The following is a 27,204-nucleotide window of genomic DNA, read 5'->3' as shown; positions in this document are numbered from 1 at the left end:
AACACAGAAAGAGAAGTGTTAAAAACGTTAAATACAAAACAGACAAACTGTTATTAAAATGAAAGGAACCCCCAGCATCACCCAAGTGCTCTTACATGTACAGAGAGAGGTGAGAGAGAGGAGGAGGACAGCCCAGGACATGGTTCAGTACAGGATTGCTCTGCTACTATGGTACTGTATCTCCTATCAGGATCCCTATTAAACCCCTGCACAGATCTGACCCAGCCCTTGTATGTAAATGAGCTCACAGCTGCTAGTCACTTGCATCATTTTCCTCATTTACTACTAAACTATTTTATGGCATTTGGACAACAGTGATAAACAACATGCAGTCTTTAGTGGGCTTTACTTTTGTAAAGTAACACATGTTATATTTCATTTTCTAATATAATATAATACAATATAATAAGCCTAATCTATGAAGTATGAGGCGTGGAACAAAGAAGAATTTTCAAATTTTCACCTTGCCTTGTGAGTTTCACCTCACTCACCATTATGCAGAGCAAAAACTAGCTCCATGGCTACAGTACCATGAACACATAACAGAAAAGATCAGATCCTGCTGGTCCACCCTAAAGCACTATTTAGAATGATTTGACCATGCACCAATAAGTGGACGATAAAAAGGCTGCACAGACATTTGATGAAATAGATCACGTATTTAGATTTACAAATCAATATATACTTGATATAGATGGGTTTACCTATATGAGGATGATTGAATGAAGAACCACACATAAGGTTACTGCAAGTAGTACATGAGGGGCACTTATAACACCCATTCTTTGGTGAAGACAACAACTTTTTGGGGTTCACTAATAAATGAATGCACCGGGTCAGTCTTTACCAGTAAGTCTCTGAGACTCCTACCCCTCCTTTACGCAATGCATTGACAAACAAGGATTGTTTGTCCATGTATTGCAATATTTTTAAGATGGCCAACTACATCAAAGTCATCCCATATCTGGCCAGTCTTACACTCAAATTGATGTAGTTGGCCAGCTTAAATATATTGCAATATATGGACAAACAATCCCTGTTGTGTTTAAAGGGTAAGGCATTTTTTAGTAGCAGTATGCACAAAATGTCTCAATGTCTTAAATATATTGATAATGGGTTGAGTGCAGAGGACTCTTGTATGTGTCTATATTAGGGATGTACTGAATCCACTATTTGGAATTCAGCCGAATCCTTGGTAAAAGATTCGGCCAAATACTGAACTAAATCCGAATCCTAATAATTAGGGACAGGAAAGGAAAAATTGGAAAAAAATCTTCTTTTGTGACGAAAAGTCACATTATTTCCCTACATGCCCCTAATTAACATATGCAAATTAGGATTCTGATTCGGTTCAGCCAGGAACAAGGATTCGGCCGAATCCTGCTGAAAAAGGCCAAATCCTGGCCGAACCGAATCCTGGATTCGGTGCATCCCTAGTCTATATGTATTTTGTGGTCACAGCCTCATTGCACCCCCGCCTAATGGTTTTAAAAAATATTGGTGAGCACAACTTTCCCTTGTTTGTTATAGTTTATACAGGAGCATTGACCAGCTCCATGTTGTAGCTCCCACCCTTCCCAACTATAGTCAGGTGATCCCACTGGTGTCTAATAAAAGGGCAGCCAAGTTTGGGAGTTTTACTTTGAAAGCAGCTAGTAAGTTGAAGGTAAAACTTAGTCCCTTTGTAAAATGTATAACAAAGCAATAGAATACTTAATGAATCAGATGCAATTTGAGTGTAGGATTGGGCAAATATGGGATGACTTTGACGTAGTTGACCAGCTTAAATATATTGCAATATATGGACAAACAAGCCTGGGGTATACCCATAGATGGCAGGACAGAATTTTGAAGCTTTAATAAACACAGTTTAAGAAAGAATAAACTTACAGAAAAGGTGCAAACCACCGTACAGGCAGTGATGAAGAAAACAACAGGAATCATAATTAAAAATAGGCCAAGGTCAGAACTGGGGAATCCTCAGCAGTGGGAAGGAACAAAGCAAGCAGGAATCGTAGTCAGAACAGTCCAAGGTCAGAACCAGGGAATCCACAGCAGTTGGAAGGAATCTGGACACACAGGGGCGCGCTGCCAATGAGGCGAGCTGAGACGCTCGCCTCAGGCGGCAACGCCGGAGAGGTTTCCAGGGGCGGCAAAAAGCCGCTCCTGGTACCTTTAAGAGCCGAATTTCCGTTTTTTAAACCGGAAATTCGGCTTTACTAATGCGAGAGAGCACAATTGCGCTCTCTCGCATTAGTGTTCCTGCCTCCCCTCCCGACAGGTAAGTCGGCGAGGGGGGGCGGCATTGCAGGAGCCGCCTCAGGCGGCCCTTATGCAAGAATCGGCGCTGAGGACACAGGATCAGGAACAAGGAGCCAGGAACACAGGGTCTAGGCACACAGGCGATTTGAACAAGGATGGCAAGCAAGGGTCAGGGCTGGGCTTATAAAGTGGACATAAATGGATATGGAAAACACATGAGGTTAATGAGATGGAAGGAGACAGACTGGGAACAGGCAGAATCAGGAACATATCATAACAGATCAGGACCAGCCTCAAGAGCCTCCAGTGGCTCACAAGGTAAGTACAAGTCCCAAACCACACATAAGAGTCCGGGCTGTTTCCGACATTAAGGCATTCAATTCACTGACCGTCGTCTGAAAAAGGTCCTTAGTGCCAGTCCACAACAGAAACAAATCTTCAATGAATCAAAATAGTCTGTACATATGTATACCATCTGTAGATAGAATGTGGGTCTGCTCGTAATTGGACATAAATAATGCTGGTGCAACAGGTCCGGACTGAGAATTAAAATAGGCCCTGGCCTCTCTGGTACACAGAGGCCCAATCAGCCCACATAGAGGCCCAAACAGCCCCCACCAGCCCACTAACTACTGATTTTCTATGGGACCTTATAGCAGCCCTTCTGGCATTTGCCAGAACCCACAGATTGCCTGTCCTGGCCTGTGGTGCAACATTTGACCCCATACTCGTTCCACTAATTTGTAAGAAATGTGACTGTTCAAATTTAAAGTAGTTTAGGTTCAAGCACAAATAAAGTAAATATATCAGAAATTCTGTGTGCAGTCTTGTGTGATCAGGGGTGTACAGAAGAACATTTATGACCACATCAATACCCTCATCTGTCGGGATTACAGTATACAATGAAGAAACATCCATAGTCGCCAGTAATACCTAAGAGGCAATTTCTTAAGAAAATCACCTGTGTGTCTGATGCAAGTAGGAGTCTTAGCAACTAATGGTTGCAGTCTAGAAAATAATCCACAAAGATGGCCAAAGGTTGCTATACCACCCTGGCACTTACTATAGTGCAACCCAGTGGAGATGTGCAGCTCTTATGTACTTTTTGAAGTGTGTAAATAATAGGACACAAGAAAATCCTGTGTCAGAAAGCCCCTCATGTTCTCTATCAGATAACCCAAAATAGACCCCATCTGTATAGTATTTTACGTTTGTATGTCAGGGTTGGGTCAGTGGGTAATTGTAGGTATACACTGCTGTCTGAAAATTGTCTCAACATCTCAATGTGGTAATCACTATGGTACCAGTATTAAATGTATGTTTGCAAATGCAAGGAGTCTGACTGGTAAAATGGGAGAGCTGGAGGTGCTGGAGGGAAAATGTGATGTGATTGGTGTGGCCGAAACATGGCTGAATGAGTCGCATGACTGGACAGTAAATATCAGTGGCTATACTTTGTTTCGGAGGGACAGAGGCAATAGAAATGTGGAGGGGTATGTCTGTTAGGCAGGATTTAAAAGCTTATATAAAGGAGGAGGTTATGTTAGAAAATGAGGGGGCAGAAGTCTTATGGCTGGAGTTCTTCACCAATTGTAAAGAGTCCAGCAAATTAATTGTAGGCGTATGCTTTAAACCCCCTAATGTAAGTGCGGAGGAGTAGGCTAAGCTCCTGATGCAAATAGAAAAGGCTGCTAGTTTGGGTAAAGTAATGATAATGGGGGGTTTTAATTACCCAGATATTGACTGGAGCAACAGTACTGCCAGATCAGTTAATGGGAACAAGTTTATAAACTTGTTGCATGACAATTTTATGGCACAGGTTGTTGAGGAGCCAACCAGAAAAAAATGTTATTCTGGATCTAGTGATCTCAAATGACCCAGAACATATAGTAAATGTGCAAGTCATTGAACCCCTGGGTAATAGTGACCATAATGTTATATCTTTTAATGTCTGGTGCAAAAAACAAATATATACTGGGACAACAAAAACCATGAATTTTGGAAAAGCTAATTTTAGTGCCTTGAGGGCTGCCCTACAGATTATTGATTGGGGCATTAGGTTTTCAGCTAAAAACACAGAACAGAAATGGTTGTCATTTAAATCATTACTGTTCTCAATTTATTTCCTTAAGGCGTAAATGTAGAAGCTCCAAGAATCATCCTGTGTGGCTTAATACAGAATTAAAGAAGTTAATAGGAAAGAAGAGAAAGGCATTCAAAAAATACAAATCTGTTGGGACAGAAGCTGCATTTAATGAATATAAACACTATAATAAATGTTGTAAATCAGCAATGAGGAAGGCAAAGAAAGAAAATGAAGAGTTAATTGTGGTGGATGTGAAAACTAATGATAAAAAGGTTTTTGAATATATTAATAGTAAAAAGATGCAGGTTGAGAGTGTTGCTCCATTAAATAATGGTACCAGTATTGTTGTAACAGATACAGAAAAGGCAAATGTGTTAAATCAGTTCTTTTCTTCAGTGTATACAATAGAGGAGTCTGGGTTCCCAGGCTCACTTTATAGCTGCACTAATGGCTCAGCTCAATCTAGTCAGTGGCTGACTCAGGATATGATTCATAAAGCTTTAATAAAAATGAATGTAAACAAGGCTCCAGGGCCTGATGGCATACACCCCGGTTTCTAAGAGAGCTTAGTTCAGTTTTAGACGAGCCCTTATTTCTGATTTTCTCAGATTCACTGTCATCTGGTATGGTGCCTATGGATTGGAGAAAAGCTGATGTTATTCCAGTATTTAAAAAGGGATTACGATCTCAGCCTGGCAATTATAGGCCAGTACGTTTGACATCTGTGGTGGGCAAATTATTTGAAGGCTTGTTAAGGAATCACATTCAAAATTTTGTCCTATGGCTTTATGAAGGATAGGTCATGTCAGACAAATTTGATTGCTTTTTATGATGAGGTAAGTAAGGTGCTGGACAGTGGGGACAGTCACAGGAGGAGGGGGTCATTCCTCCACTATATAGAGCACCTGTAAGGCCCCATCTAGAATATGCCGTACCGTTTTGGTCTCTATCACTAAAACAGGACATTATTGTATTAGAGAGGGTACAGAGAAGGGCAACTAAGCTGGTTAAAGGTATGGAAAATCTTAGCTATGAGGAAAGACTGGCCAAATTGGGGATGTTCACGCTGGAGAAGAGGTGCTTATGGGGTGATATGATAACTATGTATAAATATATAAGGGGATCATATAATAATCTCTCTAATGCTTTATTTACCAGTAGGTCTTTCCAGCTGACACAAGGTCACCCATTCCGATTAGAAGAAAAGAGGTTCCGCCTAAATATTTGGAAGGGGTTTTTTTACAGTGAGAGCTGTGAAGATGTGTAATTCTCTCCCTAAATCAGTTGTACAGGCTGATACATTAGATAGCTTTAAGAAGGGGTTGGATAGCTTTTTAGCAAGTAAGGGAATACAGTGGTATGTTAGATAGCTCATAGTATATGTTGATCCAGGGACTGGTCCGATTGCCATTTTGGAGTCAGGAAGGAATTTTTCCCCAACTGAGGCAAATTGGAGAGGCTTCAGATGAATTTTTTGCCTTCCTCTGGATCAACTAATTGTTTTTTTTTTAAAAAAACTAAAAGGTTGAACTTGATGGACGTGTGTCTTTTTTCAACCTTAGTTACTATGTTACTATAATTTTGTATCACTATTGCCCCACCTTTGTCCGCAGGACTGATAACAATATTCAGATTATTAGCCAGGCCGCATACAGCCTCCCTTTCTGCTTGTGTGAAATTAGGAAACAATTTATGCACAGAATCTCTTTGTATTTCATCAATCAAGAGTCGTGTGAAGGCTTCTATGGATTTAGGAGTGTTTGTGAGTTCGAAATTGCTTCTCAGTTTAAATTTATCTGGGTACTAAGAACCTGAAAATGCTCTTTAATTTTTAGCGTCCCCTGGAACCTGTTCATATCAATCATAATGTACAGAGATTTTGAATGAAATGTAGAAAAGAAGGACAAAAACTCTTAAGTCTGTTTGGCCTTAATGAATTGGTGTCACATACTACATGCGCCTTGATTTGTAACCTTTGCCTGCATCCTTGAGCTATTATAACCATGTTTTTTATGCTAAGATTGATTTGAGGGATGAACATTATGGTTAGAAAGTACCATTATTTTTACTGATAATGATTCCATTGATATAGATTCTTTGGGGCAGATTTACTAAAGGGCGAAGTGGCTGTCGCTAGTGAAAATTCTCCAGAAATTCCATCCGCAGGGACATTGGTAATTTACTAACAAAAATTCATCCTTTCGTGAATTTGCCCCTTTGTCTTTATTGATTTTGTGCCCCTTTTTTCTTTCATTTTGTGTTGGTTGCTTTATTTCATTTGATCTCATTTTCACTCTCAGGACACATTACGGTGTAACTGTTGTAGGCTGTTATTTTGCTGATTCACTTTACGTTCTATATGGGTGTTCTGTTTTAATGTGGTTAGGCCAAGGAGTCCTGTTCCAGAGGCTGATATATGTATGCCTTGCCCATAACTCTTTGTTGATCATGCTTCATAAACCTTGACCGTAACCATTTATGGTGGGTTTATTCAAGAAGGAAAGTATATAACTTGTTTTGGCTACGTAAAATGATAGAGAAAGATTTGCAACAATGTTTAACAAGAAACAATGGGGAAACAAATATTTACAACAATGTTTAATATGTATTAAGACAATTAGTCCGATGTTTTATGTATATTTTTGGGTCCTTTGGGAGAAGTTTGTAGGGGGTTTGATTTTATTAACTGTGTATGATGATGAGGGGTGGGGATGGGTTATTTACTGCCACGTCATCTTTGGGATCACATCTCTGATTGGTATCATGTCCCTTTGCTGTTCATGTCACCATAGGATCCTGCCAAGCACCATGTATTTATGTGGGTTTTATATTTAACTTTGATAAAGGCTGGTGTAAAAGCCAAAATGACAGCGTTTGCCTTAAATAAATATTTTTTTTGTTTTTCAACAAGTCCTGTGAGTGCAACTTTATTTGGCAGAGGAGTATTAACTTTATGGAGGTATGCACCCAGGCACATTTAGCTACGAGAGTCGTGATATTCCGAATACTGAAATATATATATATATATATTTATATATATATATATATATATACACAGACCGCTTTCAAATTAGAATTGAGTCTAGGTGGGACCACATCACTAGTGAAGAAAGGGCAGTTGTTATCTCTGAACTAGAAGATGCAAATGTTACCAGAGGCAGCTTATTGACAGACTGCTGGAAGGCCATAGTGGGCCACAGTTGAAGGTGGCTTAAATTTTGCGATTTTGGTGATGATCGGGAAGGGAAAGCTCTGTACAAGCCATGGGAAAGGCAGATATAATATGTACATGCCTAGCGCCCCCCACTGTTGCTCTCTAGACTCGAGATGAGCCCTATATCATACAGTACAAGGTAGCAGTAGCTCTGGGGTTTCCTAGTGCCCTTGAGCTCAGTTCAGGACGAGATGAACATTGTGGTACAGAAGTCAACTTTAAAAAAGTGCAAGTAGTGACTTTAGACACAAGTACCTTTGATGAATGATGTAGATTCATGGAATGACTATGGCATAAGCAGGGCAATGACATTTGTGGTTTCCCTAGTAAATGAGCCCTGGAATGTAGCTTCAGTAGTGCAGTAATGACAGTAATGCAGCCTGTCTGTAATTCAATGTAACACAGAAGCTGCAACATTTCTATTATTGTAGAACAATGATTTTAGGGATAGGGAATAGTGCTTCCCTGTATTGGAAGCTAGCCAGCAAATTAAACACTTTTAAATGATCATATAATCACCCTGTGTCTTTCTTTATGAGTCACTATTGCCCTCGCTGGGTTACCTTTTGCCACCTTTGTACAAACACTAACTGTACAGACGATCAGAAATCAGAAAATGCCCCTGCATTGGCTTATTTAATTTGTTCCCCTGCAGTGATTAGGGTTGCCACCTTTTCTGGAAAAAAAATACCGGCCTTACTATAAATTTAACTTTTTCCTCTATAAATAACATTGAGATCAACCATAATTTTTACTGGCCAGGTGGCAATCCTAGCAGTGGCTCATATTCATTATTCATTTCTCAACAGGCCTCCCTCACTCTGGGAGGATTTCTTCAGTGAAGTGCATTAGGAGATATGCTATGGTAGAGCTGTGTTCAAGGACAGGCCAGCAGTTTCTAGGGACTATCCACTTGGCAACCAGCCAATATTATAGACCATCCTGCAGTTTATAGAGACAATTTGCTTAATGATAAACAAATACATGGTGCAAAATATATTGCTAACCACAACAAGTTTATGATACGATGGCTGCAAGCAGGCCCGGATTTGTAGCGAGGCCACAAAGGCCCAGGCCTAAGACGGCAAAATTAAGTCATGTAATGTAATTTACTTGAGCCAATTACAAGGCCAGTAAACAGCAAGGCATTTTCAGAAAAATTTGTTACCCGCTGTAGTGATGTTTTAACACCGGCAACAAATCTCTGTATGTGTCATTGCCCTTAGCAGGGGGCGCATCTGGGGGAGCATCCATTTGGGAGTTTTAACCCTGAAGCAGTAGAATGAAAGCGAGTGTAGGACTGGCCAGACCAGTGATGAATTTGACATAGTTGGCCAGCTTTAATATATTAAAATATATAGTGATATAGTGATGTGCAGGTCGAGAACCTCCCCCCTCCGTTTATAGCCCCGCAGATGATGTCATAAAAGGGGTGGGGCAGGCGTGAGTCTATAAAAAAGCCTGCAGTTTAAGGGTAAGGGCACATTCGGGGAGATTAGTCGCCCCGGCGACAAATCTCCTCTTCTTCGGGCGACAATCTCCCAAACTGCCCTACATTCCCGTCGGCTATAATGAAAAATCGCCAGCGGGATGGCACTCGTGGCACTTAATTTTCCAAAGTCACCCAAAGTTTCCTCGTGAGGCAACTTCGGTCGACTTCGGAAAACAAAGCACCACGAGTGCCATCCCGCTGGCGACTTTTCATTATAGCTGGCGGGAAGGTAGGGGAAGGCAGTTCGGGGAGATTGTCGCCCCGAAGAAGAGGCGATTTACCGCCGGGGCGACTTATCTCCACGAATCTGCCCATGTGCCCTTACCCTAAGGTTGTGGAGCAGGCAGAAGATCTCAACCCAAACCCAAAGAGGAGCAGCATGTTGGGCCCAACCTGTGGTATCGGGCCGGCCCGCACATTACTATGGTGCAACTATGGATACAATCTGCTGTATTAACCCTGAAACTACTACCACATACAGATTGACGGTATCTCAAGTGTTCCCCAGTATCAGTTGATGCTCTTGCCCTGGATTCATCAGATAAAGCAGGGTCTGAGTACATTTTAGTGAGGTCAAACATGCACTTACAGTGTTAATTTCTACTTTTAACCTCTGCTGATCAACTGTAAACTAAATGTTATAAGATAAGTACAGTGGTACTTTTAGATGTATGCTGGAGAGGCATCTGAGGATACACTAATATTTGGGTAGAATTTTGGACACCCACTTGCTCAGGTTATTGTACTGCAATAGAAAGGCCACCCATGCTCATTTATATGCATATTAATCATATTGACCATATAGCCTCTGCTGCACCCTGTTCAAAACTTAAATGGCCTTTCCATTGTTTTAAAGGAACAGTAACATCTTACAGTAATAATAAAATAATGCAGTGTTGCCCTGCACTGGGAAAACTGCTGTGTTTGCTTCAGAAAAACTACTATTGTTTATATAAATAAGCTGCTGTGTAGCAATGGGGGCAGCCATTCAAAGGAGAAAAGGCTCAGGTTATACAGCAGATAAACTCTGTAGAACATAATGGTGTTAAATGTTATCCAGTATTTAACCTGTGCCATATAGCCTTTTTTTCAATTTCCACCATTGCTTCATAGAAGCTTGTGAATATGAACTATATTGTGTTTCTGAAGCAAACAGGTCAGTTTTACCAGTGCAGCGCGACATTACATGATATTTTCAATATTTAAAAACACTTTCATTTTTTGCTGTTACTGTTCCTTTAACTTTTTGCACACTGACTGGTGAAACAAACTGCATCAGATGATTTATTTGGGCCATTATAGAAGTTACATCTCACCTAGCATTTGAGAAATATTTTATTAAAAATGTTCCCAATCCCCTCTAGGTGTAAAGATATCTTTTTATTTTAGCTCTACCCTGAATCATGAACCTTGCAGGATGAAACCGTTTTTTGTTTCAGCAATTGCTGCTGCCCCCTGGTCTATAGTAAAAACATCAATGGAACCTTCTGTAATGTATTGCTGCATTAAATGAAAGTTGAAAAAAAATTATCTGAACATTTGTTTCAGTTCCTCACAGCAATACACCACTGTGCAACGAGCTGGAATACCATATAGCACAGTAATAATCTGCATCATCTTCTAGTAAGGCTCCTTTAATGGTTAAATAGCCAACATTATTAGGGGAATCTTTGGATCCAGAGAACCGATCAGGTACCCCATCTCCCTGGTGTTTGCTTGAGTCAGACTTAAACCACAGTAAGTATCTGGGGCGATTCCCTGCTTTCTGCTGGTACCAGTACACATAGCGATCACTGATACTGTAACCACTGAGTGTGCAGGAGATTCTCACTGTCTCCCCCAATTTCACTGATTCAGACACTGGCTGAGTAAGAGAGACTTGGGCGGCTGAATCTGTAACACAGAAGCAGAAGTGTTAGAAACATTAAATAAACAGATACATTCTTATTAAATTAAAGGAAACCACAGTGTCCCCCAAGTGCTCTTACATGTACAGAGAGAGGTGAGAGAGAGGAGGAGGACAGCCCAGGACATGGTTCAGTACAGGATTGCTCTGCTACTATGGTACTGTATCTCCTATCAGGATCCCTATTAAATCCCTGCACAGATCTGACCCAGCCCTTGTATGTAAATGAGCTCACAGCTGCTAGTCACTTGCACTTGCATCATTTTCCTCATTTATTGCTTTTTTTATGGCATTTTGACAACATTGATAGACAACATGTAGTCTTTAGTGGCTTTTCATGTAGAACTTTACTATTCTACAGAACCACATGTTTTTTATAATGTTGTAATGTAATATAGCATTATATACTAAACCTAATTTATGAAGTATGGGGCAAGGAGATTTTTTTTTTTACCTTGGCCTCGTGGGTTTCCCCTTATTCACCATTATGCAGAGAAAAACTTTGATGACCTGCTGGAAGGCCATAGTGAGCCACAATGGAAGGGCAACTTACGCAAAGTTACCTGTATCTTTGGTGATGATTGGGAAAGGCAAGCTCTAGTTAGGAGTACGAGGGGGAGTAATGTCTCTCCCTTATCACCATCATTTGCAAAAATTGCTACAAACTAAAATGTCATACCCAGGGCCCAGACTATGGAAAGGCAAAAATTAGAGGGACGTGCCTAGTGCCCCCCTCACTGTCTGTTGCTCCCTACACACCAGTACCTATAGTAAATTAGCCATATGGTATATGACATAACAGTAGCTCCAAAACACAAACTTTTTAGGTTGTGCTCTAACCCCTCGGCCAATAATTTTAATACAATGAGGTAACACAAAGAAATCCTTCTTATGATCGCTCACCCTATAACTGGGTGGGTACAGGTGCAAATGCCCCGGACCAATCGCTTAGATTGTTACTCTCATAGGCATTCAAGTTAGGTTACTCACTGCTCCACGACTCTGGCTCGTGTGTGATGCCCCAAACCCTTAGCTTAGGAAGGCCTGGCCAACAATCACTTCAAAACTGTTGATTGCACTTTCACAAACCAGAGGCCAACGGTTGATTAAAAAGTAACTTTTGTTATGTTGGGGAAATTAAGTTACTTTTTAATCCACCGCTGGCCTCTGGTTTGTGAAAGTGCACGCAACAGTTTTGAAGCTTCCTGCTTTAGGCCCCACTTGTCTGATTGTGTTTCCTAGTATATGTCTCCCCCTACCTGTCTGTCTAGTCTCTCTGGTCCTGTGTATTCAGCTTCAGTCTGTCAGAGTTTATCATCCCCTCTACCCAGGGGAGTGGAATAGTTAGGATCATTATATAAAATGCCCCTCATTACACCAACACATCTATTGTATGTTATAACATGACCCTGCTTTGTTGTATGGATGATTTATTTAGAATATGAGATATCACAAAATTGGAAATGGAATGGAAATTATTAATGGCCAACATGCTGGGAGTTTAGAAACGATATCAGCTATTTGCATTAAATAATGGCAAACTAGAAATGTGCCTTCTCCTTCATTTTGGTCCAGTTATGCAATTCAAGTATTTTACCAACTCAAATACAGACTGACTTCAATGGAAGGATATTTACATTTTTGTCACCTCTCTTGTTGGGAGCATTTTATTTAGTGATCCCATATTTTTGTTATGATGAACTAGTAACTGTAAGGAATTATTCACATCTTGTCCTCTGCTGGGTTTGAGCTTGGCAAGTGGTACATTATGACTTTCTTTGCTTACGTCTTTGTTATACAGGAAGTTAGGGCTATAGGATTTCCCTGTATTGAAGCCTAACTATTCCAGTCTGTGTTACAGGTTCTTCCGTTTGCTCCCAGCTGCTCTGTAATAATTTTACGGTAAGAGACTGTGTGTCCGTATATATATATATATATATATATATATATATATATATATATATATATATATATATATATATATATATATATATATGTGTGTGTGTGTGTATGGGACCTGGGGTTTTCCGGATAAAGGATCTTTCTGTAATTTCTTCATACCTTAAGTTTGCTATAAAATCATATACATATTAAATACATCTAATAAGTTGGTTCTGCTTCCAATAAAGATCAATTATATCTTAGTTGGGATCAAGTACAAGATTCTGTTTATTATTACAAAGAAAAAGGAAATCATTTGAAAAACTGCAGATTATCTGATTATAATGGAGTCCATGGGAGACAGCCTTTCCGTAATTTGGATCTTTCTCGATAACGGGTTTCCAGATAACTGATCCCATACCTGTCTGTGTGTGTATGTGTATATATATTTATATATATATATATATATATATATATATATATATATATATATATATATATATATATATATATTATGTATATATGTATTGTAATGTGGCCAGTTCTTAGGTATATTTAACTACTTACCTCCTGGTCATCCTGCCTGTGGTAGGCACTACTGACCCTACCATTTACCCTGACTACCTAGAACCTTGCCTGATGTCTGGGCTTTGTGTTCTGAACACAGCTTGCCAGTAAGTCTGTATAATGAATTTTGTATTTAGTTTTTGGGACAGGGACTTACTACTGTGACAGTAAATACTTGATTATTTTAGAACAAAATAACCATGTGTGAATTTTGTTAACAAGATGATAGTTAGTCTGTCCATTTTTCCAATGGTCCCTGAGTGGAAGAAATATTGCAGTCAAATGAACTTAGTTAACAGATTGGTTAAATCAGACATATGTCAACCACAGAAAGAACAGGTCAACAAGTGGTCCCAGATAAGGAACAATCCCTTGCTTCAGTTGTGGATCCTGCAGTTCCATTATTATTAGTGATGATGTTGTCCATTTGCAGAAAAATAAAAAATATAAGACAGTGCTTCATTTGTTATTTTGGGTCTGTTCTTTTAAAATGCCCATGTGCCCAAATTAATGCGGGTCAAAGCTTACGTTAATTAAGCTGGGGTGCTCTAGCTCCTTTCAGAGCCGGACTTTGCAAAGTTTCCGCCCTCCCTCATAGTTCTAGCGCCGACCCAGTGAGGAGTGCACGTTCTTGCTCTGGAGCACTGGGGAGCTAAAAATTTGCTGCCCTAGACCTGGGCCTATTTGGCCTCGCTACAAATCTGGGCCTGGCTTCCTTGCATGTTCCAAAAATGTCCAGAGAACCGATCAGGTACCCCATCTTCCTAGTGTGTGTCAGAGTCAGAATAGAAACATAACAAGTATCTGGGGTGATTCCCTGCTTTCTGCAGGTACTGTACCAGTACACATTGTAACTACTAATAATGGCATCCCTGTGCAGGAGATTCTCCCTGTCTCCCCCGGCTTCACTGATTTAGACATTGGCTGTGTTAGAAAATCTAGGTGGCCGAATCTGCTACACAGAAACATACTGTATACAAAACAGACTAATGGTTACTCAAATGAAAGGACACCAAGTGTCTCCCAAGTGCTCTTACATGTACAGAGAGAGGTGAGAGAGAGGAGGAGGACAGCCCAGGACATGGTTCAGTACAGGATTGCTCTGCTACTATGGTACTGTATCTCCTATCAGGATCCCTATTAAATCCCTGCACAGATCTGACCCAACTCTTGCTTGTAAATGAGCTCACAGCTGCTAGCAGAGGAGATTCTGGGGCTGCTGCCAACTGAGGCAGCAGCCCAGATGCGGCCCCACTCCTCTTCCACTCAGCGGTTAAAAAGTAGCATCGGAGTGAGTCTAAGGGGCTCAGCATTGCTAGTGCATTTAGCACTAGTCCATTGAGTTAAAACTCGGAAGTTCAGCTCTTAAAGGTACAAGAGGAGGCTTTTTGCCACCCCTTGTAACTGGCTGCTCGCTGCTGTCTGAGGCAAGGTGATCACCTTGGCTCATGGCAGAAGCAGCCCTGATTGCTAGTCACTTGCACAATTTGCTTCATTTATTTCTGTTCAACAACAAAATAAATGTTATGGGGTTTAAGCCAGAACCAGTGTAAACCAAGTTTCAATCAAATGTTTTGATATGAATCATTTTACTGTGTGTATAAATATGTCTTGACAATTCATGTCATATTTGCAGGCAGCAGACATCAGGATATGTCCAGGCTGGATTTTTTGGGAAGGCTACAAATCCCAATGAAAATCAGTGTTTGGTTCTCCTGAGTCTTACCACTAGAAAGTGCTTAATCTAGAAAACTATAATCCCATGGGAGCCCTGGTAGTGTAACTGACTGTAAAAAAAACTGCCTATCTGATTTATATTGATAGTGACCAAAAATGGATTCATATTGAAATTCCTTATTTCACTATTGGCTAATATTTTTGTGAAACCGTGGCAAAATTTTGGTATAAAAAAACATATCAACAAAACACCCATGAAGTCAAATGTATTTGGCAAGGAAAAATTTGCTGCGTAAAAAGCTGCGTTTGCCAACATATTCACTCATCAATATACTGTATATCAGTTTTCCAATTTTGAAGCATACAGTATAGTAAAACTGCACAAGAACTGCCCTTGCAATATATTATGCTGTTATTTGTTCAACTATTTCTCCTTGTTATAGGAAACTGGCTTTAGGGCCATGGCTGACAGGGAGATTTGTCGACCATGATTAAAATGCACAACTGCGGGCGACAAATTTTTCCAAAAATGCCTCTCCACTGGCAATAACTGAAACCTCTGATGGTAAAACCAATGCATCTGAAGTTCGGTAGGAAATTTTGGGTGACTTCATGATTGGAGAAGCATTTTAGGGAGATTTTGTTGTGCATGTTTTTTTGTACTGTTTATATTAATTGTTGAGCCTCCTGTAATATTTCAGAATTGTGGGATCCTATCAATTGCGCAGTTTGTGCATAGTGTATTATTATTATTGAGAAAACAGACAATAATAGGCCAAGCTGCTGGCACAGGTTTCATGAGTCAAGAATAGCTCATCAAGCATGTGCCATGTGCCATTGATGAACATAGTGCTGCTGAACTTAACCAGAACTATATTGATATAGACAGCACAGGTCCTTGCCCTCTCTTCTGAAAGGTCAAGTATCTGATCTGTGATGGCATGAATGCTTCAGTTTTATCACAGGCTGTGGCTCTGGTATTTCTGGATTAAAAGAAGCAAAGTAACAATGTGTCAGGCTGCAGCTGCTATTGTTATCAGGCTAAGACATTGCTGCAATTATTTAGATACAGGGCCTTCGCTGCTAATTGAGAGGAACTCCACAGTGGCAAATGAGCCTTTTCCCCCATGGATAACTATTAGTGATGTCAGGGTCGGGTTTTTCTTGACCCGCACCCGACCCACACCCAACCCAACCTAAGCCTGTCTGCACCCACCTTCTCCCCTCTATTTATAGGTCTGCCCAGCCGATTACATCAGAAAAAACGGGTTAGGCGTGGCGAGTACACCTCTACAAAAACAAAAGCAGAAATCGGGCAGTGTAAGGTCATGGGGAAGGGGGAGCAGGCATAACAGCTCAACCCGAACCGCGACCGGCAAAGGAAGTGCTGAGTAGGGATGTCGCGGACTGTTCGCCCGCGAACTAATTCGCGCGAACATCGACTATTCGCGTTCGGCGAATGTTCGCGAACGTCGCGCGACGTTCGCCAATTTGGGTTCGCCTTAGCTGGCGCTTATTTTTGCCCTCTCACCCCAGACCAGCAGATACATGGCAGCCAATCAGGAAGCTCTCCCTCCTGGACCACCCCCACACCCCCTGGACCACTCCCCTTCCATATATAAACTGAAGCCCTGCAGCGTTTTTTCATTCTGCCTGTGTGTGCTTGGAAGAGCTAGTGTAGGGAGAGAGCTGTTAGTGATTTGAGGGACAGTTGATAGTAACTTTGCTGGCTAGTAATCTACTTGATACTGCTCTGTATTGTAGGGACAGAACTCTGCAGGGATTTGAGGGACATTTTAGGTTAGGTAGCTTTGCTGGCTAGTAATCTACCTTCTACTGCAGTGCTCTGTATGTAGCTGCTGTGGGCAGCTGTCCTGCTGCTGATCTCTCATCTGCATCTGTTCTTCAAACAACTGCCACCTAGCTGTCTAAATATCAATAATAATACCGTCTCCAGAAACACCACCCGAGTGACGTTTTTCAAGCAGCAATAATATATTCCGTATCCAACGGCTGTAGTGTATACGTTGACCTTGCAGGCATTATTTGCCCAGTCTTTAACCAAGTGCCACCTAGCTGTGTGAGCTTTTTCACATTCCGTGTCCAGAAACATCACCTGAGTGACGTAGTGTGATTTCTGCCCTTTACAGCACAAAACGCAGCGCTGTGTCAACAATGGATTTTTCAGATACATTTTTGCCCTTGATCCCCCTCTGGCATGCCACTGTCCAGGTCGTTGCACCCTTTAAACAACTTTAAAATCATTTTTCTGGCCAGAAATGTCTTTTCTAGCTTTTAAAATTCGCCTTCCCATTGAAGTCTATGGGGTTCGCGACGTTCGCGAACTATTCGCATGTTTTGTCGCAAGTTCGCGAATATGTTCGCAAACATTTTTTCCGCCGTTCGCTACATCCCTAGTGCTGAGCTCAGCCCAAACCCGCCCAAGCTGTGGCAGCCCTCAAGTCACTAATAGCTATGTCTTCCCTGAGGCAAATATGGAAGTTGTATTTCATCCAGCTTTTGAGATATATGTTAGGCAATTTTCCCCACCCATTATATATCTACATCTGCCTTTCTTTCTTCCTCTACTGTGAATTTTGAACCTTGAAACACAGTTTTTAACAGAGAGGTCAGCTAACCTGAGCAATGATATATTACTGGTCCCTACAATGCATCCCAAACAACACATTATTATTTAAACTGATCAGTCTTCATTGAAAGAGATATGCAACTCTTTTTACAGCCCCAGATGCTGTTAGTGGCACATCTTTAAACATAAGGCACTGGCTCTCTTCCTTGGCCACCTTGAACTTGCATGTAAGAGACAACGTGTGAATGAACATAACAGTGCTCTGTTACATGGGAAACATACTGCTATTCATGATACCTACTTTTCATACAGAAGGGGGACCAGTGATTCATGCAGGACTGGAACTAGGGACAGGCACAAGCCTTAGGTGCAACAGGAGTAGGGGAGCGCATAGAGGGGATTCCCAACGTTCAGCGAAAGGGGGATATATTACCATATCAACCAGACTGTTGGAACTGCAAACTGGGGAGTTGCTAAACAAAAAGCAAAATAACTCAAAAAACACAGATAAAAAATGAAAACCAATTGCAAATTAACTCAGAATCTCTCTCTCTCTCTACATCATGTTAAAGTTAACTCAAAGCTGGGGGTGAAGCAAAATGTAGGGGTTACAGTCCTAATGAAGGTGACTGTTCTCTCTTGGAGAATGGCTCATCGCCGGTTCTCTAAGGATCATAGTCAATGCTCCATATATATATATATGCCACTGTGGTTTAACCCCAATATCCCCCCAGCTGAGAAGTGTTCCGGACCCGAGAGTGTGGGACTCCTGGGGAATTAAGTACATAGGCGATGTCATAATTCAAGGCAAACTTATATCTTTCGCAGCCCTGCAGGAGAAATTCACTCTCCCACATAACATGTTTTTCAGGTACCTACAACTGAGACACGCAATTCAAACACAGTTTGGTGGTGCAGTGATAGACACTGCCCCTAATCAATTGGAACGTACGTTACACTGATCCACCCTAGAAAAACACCTATCCACTTTCTACAATATCCTTTGCAGAACAAATAAAGACCCGTTGCCGAAATTGAGGGAGAAATGGTTAACAGACATACCTAATATCGACACAGAAGTATGGAAGGAAATCCTGGAGTCAGTTTATACCCCTTTAAATAGTATTAAGGATAGGATGATACAATTTTATTTCTTACACCGGACTTACCTGACCCTTCATAGGTTGCATAAGATAAATAGAGATGTCGCGAACTGTTCGCCGGCGAACTTGTTCGCGCGAACATCGGGTGTTCGCGCTCGCCGGAAGTTCGCGAACGTCGCGCGACGTTCGCCATTTTGGGTTCGCCATTGTTGGCGCTTTTTTTTGCCCTCTCACCCCAGACCAGCAGGTACATGGCAGCCAATCAGGAAGCTCTCCCCTGGACCACTCCCCTTCCCTATAAAAACCGAAGCCCTGCAGCGTTTTTTCACTCTGCCTGTGTGTGCTGAAGAGATAGTGTAGGGAGAGAGCTGCTGCCTGTTAGTGATTTCAGGGACAGTTGAAAGTTTGCTGGCTAGTAATCGTTTTGATACTGCTCTGTTATTGGAGGGACAGAAGTCTGCAGGGGTTTGAGGGACATTTAAGCTTAGGTAGCTTTGCTGGCTAGTAATCTACCTTCTACTGCAGTGCTCTGTATGTAGCTGCAGTGGGCAGCTGTCCTGCTTCTGATCTCATCTGCTGACTGCTGCAATAACAGTAGTCCTTGTAAGGACTGCTTTTATTTATTTTTTTGTTGTTTTACTACTACTACTACTACTACTACTATAAGAGCCCAGTGCTATTAGTCTAGCAGTGTTGGGGAGTGGGACTGGTGTGCTAATCTGCTGCTCCTAGTAGTTCAGCAGCACCAACTTTAATTTTTTTTTTTAATATTCATTTTTTTTTTATTTTACTTTTTTTTATTTTACTACCGCTGTAGTAGTGTATAAGTTGACCTTTTAGGCATTATTTGCCCTGTAGGCATTATTTGCACACTGTTTTCTTCAACCCGCCATCGAGCTGTGTGACCTTGTTCACATTCTGTCTAAATATCCATAATATTACCGTCTCCAGAAAAAACACCGGAGTCACTTTTTTCAAGCAGCCATAATATATTTTACGTAATCCGTGTCCACCGCTGTAGTAGTGTATACGTTGGCCTTGTAGGCATTATTTGCACACTGTTTTCTTCAACCCGCCATCGAGCTGTGTGACCTTGTTCCCATTCTGTCTAAATATCCATAATATTACCGTCTCCAGAAAAAACACCGGAGTCACTTTTTTCAAGCAGCATTCATATATTTTACGTAATCCGTATCCACCGCTGTAGTAGTGTATACGTTGGCCTTGTAGGCATTATTTGCACACTGTTTTCTTCAACCCGCCATCGAGCTGTGTGACCTTGTTCCCATTCTGTCTAAATATCCATAATATTACCGTCTCCAGAAAAAACACCGGAGTCACTTTTTTCAAGCAGCATTCATATATTTTACGTAATCCGTATCCACCGCTGTAGTAGTGTATACGTTGGCCTTGTAGGCATTATTTGCACACTGTTTTCTTCAACCCGCCATCGAGCTGTGTGACCTTGTTCCCATTCTGTCTAAATATCCATAATATTACCGTCTCCAGAAAAAACACCGGAGTCACTTTTTTCAAGCAGCATTCATATATTTTACGTAATCCGTATCCACCGCTGTAGTAGTGTATACGTTGGCCTTGTAGGCATTATTTGCACAGTGTTTTCTTCAACCCGCCATCGAGCTGTGTGAGCTTGTTCACATTTTGTCTAAATATTGATAATATTATCGTCTCTAGAAAAACCACTTGAGTTACTTTTTTTCAAGCAGCATTCATATATTTTACGTAATCCGTATCCACCGCTGTAGTAGTGTATACGTTGACCTTGTAGGCATTATTTGCACACTGTTTTCTTCAACCCGCCATCGAGCTGTGTGACCTTGTTCCCATTCTGTCTAAATATCCATAATATTACCGTCTCCAGAAAAAACACCGGAGTCACTTTTTTCAAGCAGCATTCATATATTTTACGTAATCCGTATCCACCGCTGTAGTAGTGTATACGTTGGCCTTGTAGGCATTATTTGCACACTGTTTTCTTCAACCCGCCATCGAGCTGTGTGACCTTGTTCCCATTCTGTCTAAATATCCATAATATTACCGTCTCCAGAAAAAACACCGGAGTCACTTTTTTCAAGCAGCATTCATATATTTTACGTAATCCGTATCCACCGCTGTAGTAGTGTATACGTTGGCCTTGTAGGCATTATTTGCACAGTGTTTTCTTCAACCCGCCATCGAGCTGTGTGAGCTTGTTCACATTTTGTCTAAATATTGATAATATTATCGTCTCTAGAAAAACCACTTGAGTTACTTTTTTTCAAGCAGCATTCATATATTTTACGTAATCCGTATCCACCGCTGTAGTAGTGTATACGTTGACTTTGTAGGCATTATTTGCACAGTGTTTTCTTCAACCCGCCATCTAGCTGTGTGTATTATCGTTTCCAGAAAAACCAACTGAGTTTTTGTTGTTGTTGTTGTTTTTTTAAAAATAATGCCAGGCAAAGGCAGGCCGCCACACAGAGGCCGTGCTAGGGGCCGTGCTGCTATGCAATCCTGTGGCCCTAGCAAATTGCCCAGTTTTAAAAAGCCAATGACCCTGAACTCCCAAAATGCTGAAGAGGTAGTTGACTGGCTTACACAGCACACCCCATCCTCTACCGTTTCTAACTTTACCACAACATCCTCCTCATCCTCCACTGCTATGGCCACCCCACGTAACACTTCCTCCACCACCGGTGCCCCTTCTTCACTGGGGTCAGAGGAGTTATTTTCCAATGAGTTTCTTGAACTGAGTAATGCGCAACCATTATTGCCAGAAGAAGATGAAGGAGATGAGGACCTTACACCAGATTTAATTCTGGGCAGAGAACACGATAGAGATGGACATAATGAGTGATGAGGAGGAGGTCCCCGCTGCTGCTTCCTTCTGTGATGTGTCAGAAGAAATTGATGCATCTGAGGAGAATGATGATGAGGAGATTGATGTTTTGTGGGTGCCTAGTAGAAGAGAGCAAGAGGAGGGTAGTTCAGATGGAGAGACGGAGAGTCAGAGAGGCAGTAGGAGAATAAGACTTAGAAGAAGCAGGGAGGACAGCCCGCAGGGATCAGCAGGGCAACAACATGTATCGGCACCTGTGTTCAGCCGGCCAACGCACCCGCCATTGCCGCCAATACCGCCAACTCCGCCAACTTCTACTGTTACCGCCAGATCGCACACTTCCAAAAAGTCAGCAGTGTGGGATTTTTTTAATGTGTGTGCCTCTGACAAAAGCATTGTAATTTGCAATGAGTGCAGTCAGAAACTGAGCCTTGGTAAGCCCAACAGCCACATAGGTACAACTTCTATGCGAAGGCACATGAGCGGCAAGCACAAAGCACTTTGGGAGCAACACCTCAAAGGCAACAGGCAAACTAAAAGCCACACTCCTTCTGGTCCAGCATCTTACTGCTCTACCTCTGCTCTCCTTGACCCGTCTGAACCACCCTCCACTCCGCCTTCCACCTTGACCACCTGTTCCCATTCCCAGTCATCTGCCACCAGCCAAGTTTCTGTGAAGGCCATGTTTGAGCGTAAGAAGCCAATGTCTGACTGTCACCCCCTTGCCCGGCGTCTGACAGCTGGCTTGTCTGCACTCTTAGCCCGCCAGCTTTTACCATACCAGCTGGTGGACTCTGAGGCCTTCCGCAAATTTGTAGCAATTGGGACACCGCAGTGGAAGGTACCCAGCCGCAATTTTTTTTCTAAAAAGGGAATACCACACCTGTACCAACATGTGCAGAGCCAAGTTACCGCATCTCTGTCACTTAGTGTTGGGCCAAAGGTCCATATGACTACTGACGCATGGTCCTCCAAGCATGGTCAGGGCAGGTATGTCACCTACACTGCCCACTGGGTGAACTTGGTAATGGCTGGGAAGCAGGGAATGGGTAGCTCAACAACAACAGTGGAGTTGGTGTCACCGCCACGGATTGCACGCGGTTCTGCCACCACCTCTACTCCTCCATCGCTCTCTACCTCGTCTTCTTCTTACTCTGCTGCTGGGTCCTCCTTCTCCTCCTCCACACCTGTGCACCCCCAGCTCCCCCTAGGCTATTCGACGTGCCAGGTACGCCGTTGTCACGCTGTCTTGGGGATGACGTGCCTGGAAAGCAAAAACCATACCGGATCTGTACTCCTGTCATCTCTGCAGTCACAGGCCGATCGGTGGCTGACCCCACACCAACTGCAGATCGGAAAAGTGGTGTGTGACAATGGAAGCAATCTGTTGGCAGCGTTGAGACTAGGCAATTTAACACATGTGCCCTGCAACGTCAAAGTACCCAGGATTCCAGGACGTTCTCACCCAGTCCAGAAAGGTGTCGGCCCATTTCAGACGTTCCTACACAGCCATGGCACGCCTTGCTGACATTCAGCAGCGCTACAACATGCCAGTCAGGCGTTTGATTTCTGACAGCCAGACTCGCTGGAATTCAACGCTCCTTATGTTGGAACGTCTGCTGCAACAACAAAGGGCCGTCAACGAGTACCTTTTTGAACTGGGTGGTAGGACTGGATCTGCACAGCTGGGGATTTTTTTCCCCCGTTACTGGGTGCTTATGCGCGATGCCTGCAGGCTCATGCGACCTTTTGAAGAGGTGACAAATATGGTCAGTCGCACCGAAGGCACCATCAGCGACCTAATACCCTTCGCTTTCTTCCTGGAGCGTGCCGTGCGACGAGTGACAGATGAGGCTGTAGACCAGCGTGACGAGGAGCTGGAAGCGCACGATTTCTGGTCGGAATCACCAGAACGAACCCAGGCACCTGCTGCAACGCAGGGAGAGGTGCCAGAAGTGGAGTCAGAGGAGGAAGGTGGCTTTGTGGAGGAGGAGGAGGAGGACCAACAGGAGCAGGCTTCCCAGGGGGCTAGTGGTGACCTTTTGGGGACCCCTGGTCTTGTACGTGGCTGGGGGGAGGAGACCGTGGATGATGCAGTCCTTGATAATGAGGAAGCGGAGATGGATAGCTCTGCATCCAACCTTGTGAGAATGGGGTCTTTCATGCTGTCATGCCTGTTGAAGGACCCCCGTATCAAGAGGCTTAAGGAGAAGGACCTGTACTGGGTCGCAACGCTACTAGACCCTCGGTACAAGCATAAAGTGTCAGAAATGTTACCAACATACCACAAGTCCGAAAAGATGCGGCATTTACAAACCAGCCTGCAAAACATGTTGTACAATGCTTTTAAGGGTGATGTCACTTCAGGAACTCATCAACATTCCAGGGGCAGAGGTGCCAGTAATCCTGCCACGAGCACACCTGCAAGGACAAAGCCCTTTGGCCAGTCTGTAACGTCAGACATGCAAATGTTTTTCTGTCCAAGGCAGCGCCACAACCCTTCTGGATCCACCCTCAAAGAACGCCTCGACCGGCAGGTAGCGGACTACCTGGCATTAACTGCAGATATCGACACTCTGAGGAGCGATGAACCCCTGGACTACTGGGTGCGCAGGCTTGATCTGTGGCCAGAGCTGTCACAATTTGCCATGAACCTCTTGTCTTGCCCAGCCTCAAGTGTGCTCTCAGAAAGGACCTTCAGTGCAGCAGGAGGGATTGTAACTGAGAAGAGAACTCGCCTAGGTCACAAAAGTGTCGATTACCTGACCTTTATTAAAATGAATGAGGGGTGGATCTCGGAGGGTTACTGCACGCCGGAAGACTTGTTCTGACTTCTATGCAGCTGTCCTTCTCTTCAAGCCTCATGACTCCACACACAGCTGTCCTTTAGCGTCCTCCTCCTCCCTCCGCCACCGTTACAAACTAGGGTGCAAACCCTACTGGTTTAATTTTTTCTGGCCTCTGTGCTTCAGTGGCTGCAACCAAAAAAACTGGGCAAACAATGTCTACAAGGTCAACGTATGGCAAAAAATGACTATTTTCAGCATTTATATGGCATATTTTTTCTGGCAACTGTGCTTCAGTGGCTGCATCCAAAAAAATGCATATTTTCTGCATTTATATGGCATAATTTTTCTGGCCTCTGTGCTTCAGTGGCTGCAACCAAAAAAATGCATATTTTCTGCATTTATATGGCATAATTTTTCTGGCCTCTGTGCTTCAGTGGCTGCAACCAAAAAAATTTATATTTTCAGCATTTATATGGCATAATTTTTCTGGCAACTGTGCTTCAGTGGCTGCGACCAAAAAAATGACTATTTTCAGCATTTATATGGCATATTTTTTCTGGCCTCTGTGCTTCAGTGGCTGCGGCCAAAAAAACTGGGCAAACAATGCCTACAAGGTCAACGACGTTGACCTTGTAGGCATTGTTTGCCCAGTTTTTTTGGCCGCAGCCACTGAAGCACAGAGGCCAGAAAAAATATGCCATATAAATGCTGAAAATAGTCATTTTTTGCCATACGTTGACTCAACGTATATGGCAAAAAATGACTATTTTCAGCATTTATATGGCATATTTTTTCTGGCAACTGTGCTTCAGTGGCTGCGACCAAAAAAATGCATATTTTCTGCATTTATATGGCATAATTTTTCTGGCCTCTGTGCTTCAGTGGCTGCAACCAAAAAAATTTATATTTTCAGCATTTATATGGCATAATTTTTCTGTCAACTGTGCTTCAGTGGCTGCGACCAAAAAAATGCATGTTTTCTGCATTTATATGGCATAATTTTTCTGGCCTCTGTGCTTCAGTGGCTGCAACCAAAAAAGTTTATATTTTCAGCATTTATATGGCATAATTTTTCTGTCAACTGTGCTTCAGTGGCTGCGACCAAAAAAATGCATATTTTCTGCATTTATATGGCATAATTTTTCTGGCCTCTGTGCTTCAGTGGCTGCAACCAAAAAAATTTATATTTTCAGCATTTATATGGCATAATTTTTCTGGCAACTGTGCTTCAGTGGCTGCGTCCAAAAAAACTGGGCAAACAATGTCTACAAGGTCAACGTATGGCGAAAAATGACTATTTTCAGCATTTATATGGCATATTTTTTCTGGCAACTGTGCTTCAGTGGCTGCGTCCAAAAAAACTGGGCAAACAATGCCTACAAGGTCAACGTATGGCAGTTGTTTAAAGAGAACAGCAGATTACTAGCCAGCAAAGCTACCTAAGCTAAAATGTCCCTCAAATCCCTGCAGACTTCTGTCCCTCCAATACAGAGCAGTATCAAGCAGATTACTAGCCAGCAAACTTACTATCATCTGTCCCTGAAATCACTAACAGCTCTCCCCCTACACTATCTCTTCCAAGCACACACAGGCAGATTTTTCAGATACATTTTTGCCCTTGATCCCCCTCTGGCATGCCACTGTCCAGGTCGTTGCACCCTTTAAACAACTTTAAAATCATTTTTCTGGCCAGAAATGTCTTTTCTAGATGTTAAAGTTCGCCTTCCCATTGAAGTCTATGGGGTTCGCGAACCGTTCGCGAACCGCTCGCGTTTTTGCGCAAGTTCGCGAATATGTTCGCGAACTTTTTTTCCGACGTTCGCTACATCCCTAAAGATAAACAATAGTGTTCCAGACCTCTGCCCTAAGTGAGGATTTACTCCTGCCAATTATTCATATGTAGCACACCCGTAGGTGTAGCTTTTGCTGTGGATTAAGGCTGTGTGTGACTAGGCTAAACTGCTTGTAGTGTGCCCTGGACCCCCAGTGTACCCATGCAACTCCCTGCAAACTCCCGGTACCTGGTGTAGGCCGATGCAGTAGAAAATCAATCCAACACGGTTACTGTGCAATCAAACGTAACTGATTTATTGGAAAAGGAATCAATCGTGCCATAGACTCTCCAGACTTAAACAAACAAGTTTTGATGCAAGTGTTACTACACGAACAATATTGAAAGGTAACACACCACTCTCGGAGGATCTTCCTCTGGATCTCACCCTCTCTCACTGGGTGATAAATCCCTCTTAGTGGGCAGTCCTAATGGTCAGGAATTTCCCTTGGGGTCTTGTGTCTTGGCTTCGATCTGGTCCTCATCTCACCCTTTCTGGGGTCTTGGATCTAGTCCTCAACTCACCCTTAGAACAAGTCCCTATGCTAGTGGCCCAAATGCCACGGGGTTCTAACCCCACTATTCCTCCTCGTTGGAGCGATGTCTGCTCACTACACAACCTAACTCACCTTTCACTCCTAGAGCGACTATAACACAGTTAAATCCTCACACTAGCTGTACCTAATCTTATGCAGAACCAGATCCCTGGTCCTATAGTACCTCCCTGGGAGGCGCCATGGGGAGAAAAGGCCCAGAACCCCTATTATCTTCCCTACTTATAAACTCCCTCATTGCCCTCTAGTGGTGGCTTACTTTAACTGCCCCAACCAAACCATGGGGTCTCTACACATATGGTATGGCAGTTTCCTCCTATCCAGAACTACTGGAGTGAGGTAGCAGCAGAAATAAGTCACACCTAAGCACTTATCATACCAATGGACCCACTAGCCATCATCCTAAACCA

The 27,204-nt window shown here is 42.6% G+C and overlaps 2 protein-coding genes and 1 gene segment (V, D, J or C); all 3 read right to left on the bottom strand.

The window, feature by feature from the left end:
• XB5865341.S (uncharacterized XB5865341 S homeolog) overlaps nt 1-27,204 on the bottom strand; it is a 250,518-nt gene that overhangs the window by 116,859 nt on the left and 106,455 nt on the right. The window contains exon 1 of one of the 2 annotated variants that reach the window (XM_041566888.1): nt 96-198. The exons of the other annotated variant lie outside the window; for it this stretch is intronic. Coding sequence (XP_041422822.1) covers nt 96-141 — 46 coding nt within the window. The 5' untranslated portion in view covers nt 142-198. Of the gene's footprint in view, nt 1-95; nt 199-27,204 lie in introns of those variants that run through there. 2 annotated transcript variants of the gene reach the window in all.
• LOC108705958 (immunoglobulin lambda variable 5-39) overlaps nt 1-27,204 on the bottom strand; it is a 218,055-nt gene that overhangs the window by 110,584 nt on the left and 80,267 nt on the right. The window lies entirely within an intron of this gene.
• Nucleotides 10,523-14,565, bottom strand: LOC121394822. The segment is given in 2 exon segments: nt 10,523-10,947; nt 14,446-14,565. Coding segments are annotated over 2 exon segments (387 nt in total).

Source organism: Xenopus laevis, chromosome 1L (assembly GCF_017654675.1).
Source record: "Xenopus laevis strain J_2021 chromosome 1L, Xenopus_laevis_v10.1, whole genome shotgun sequence".
Taxonomy (NCBI): Eukaryota; Metazoa; Chordata; class Amphibia; order Anura; family Pipidae; genus Xenopus; species Xenopus laevis.
This window is presented reverse-complemented; position numbering and strand designations above follow the sequence as displayed.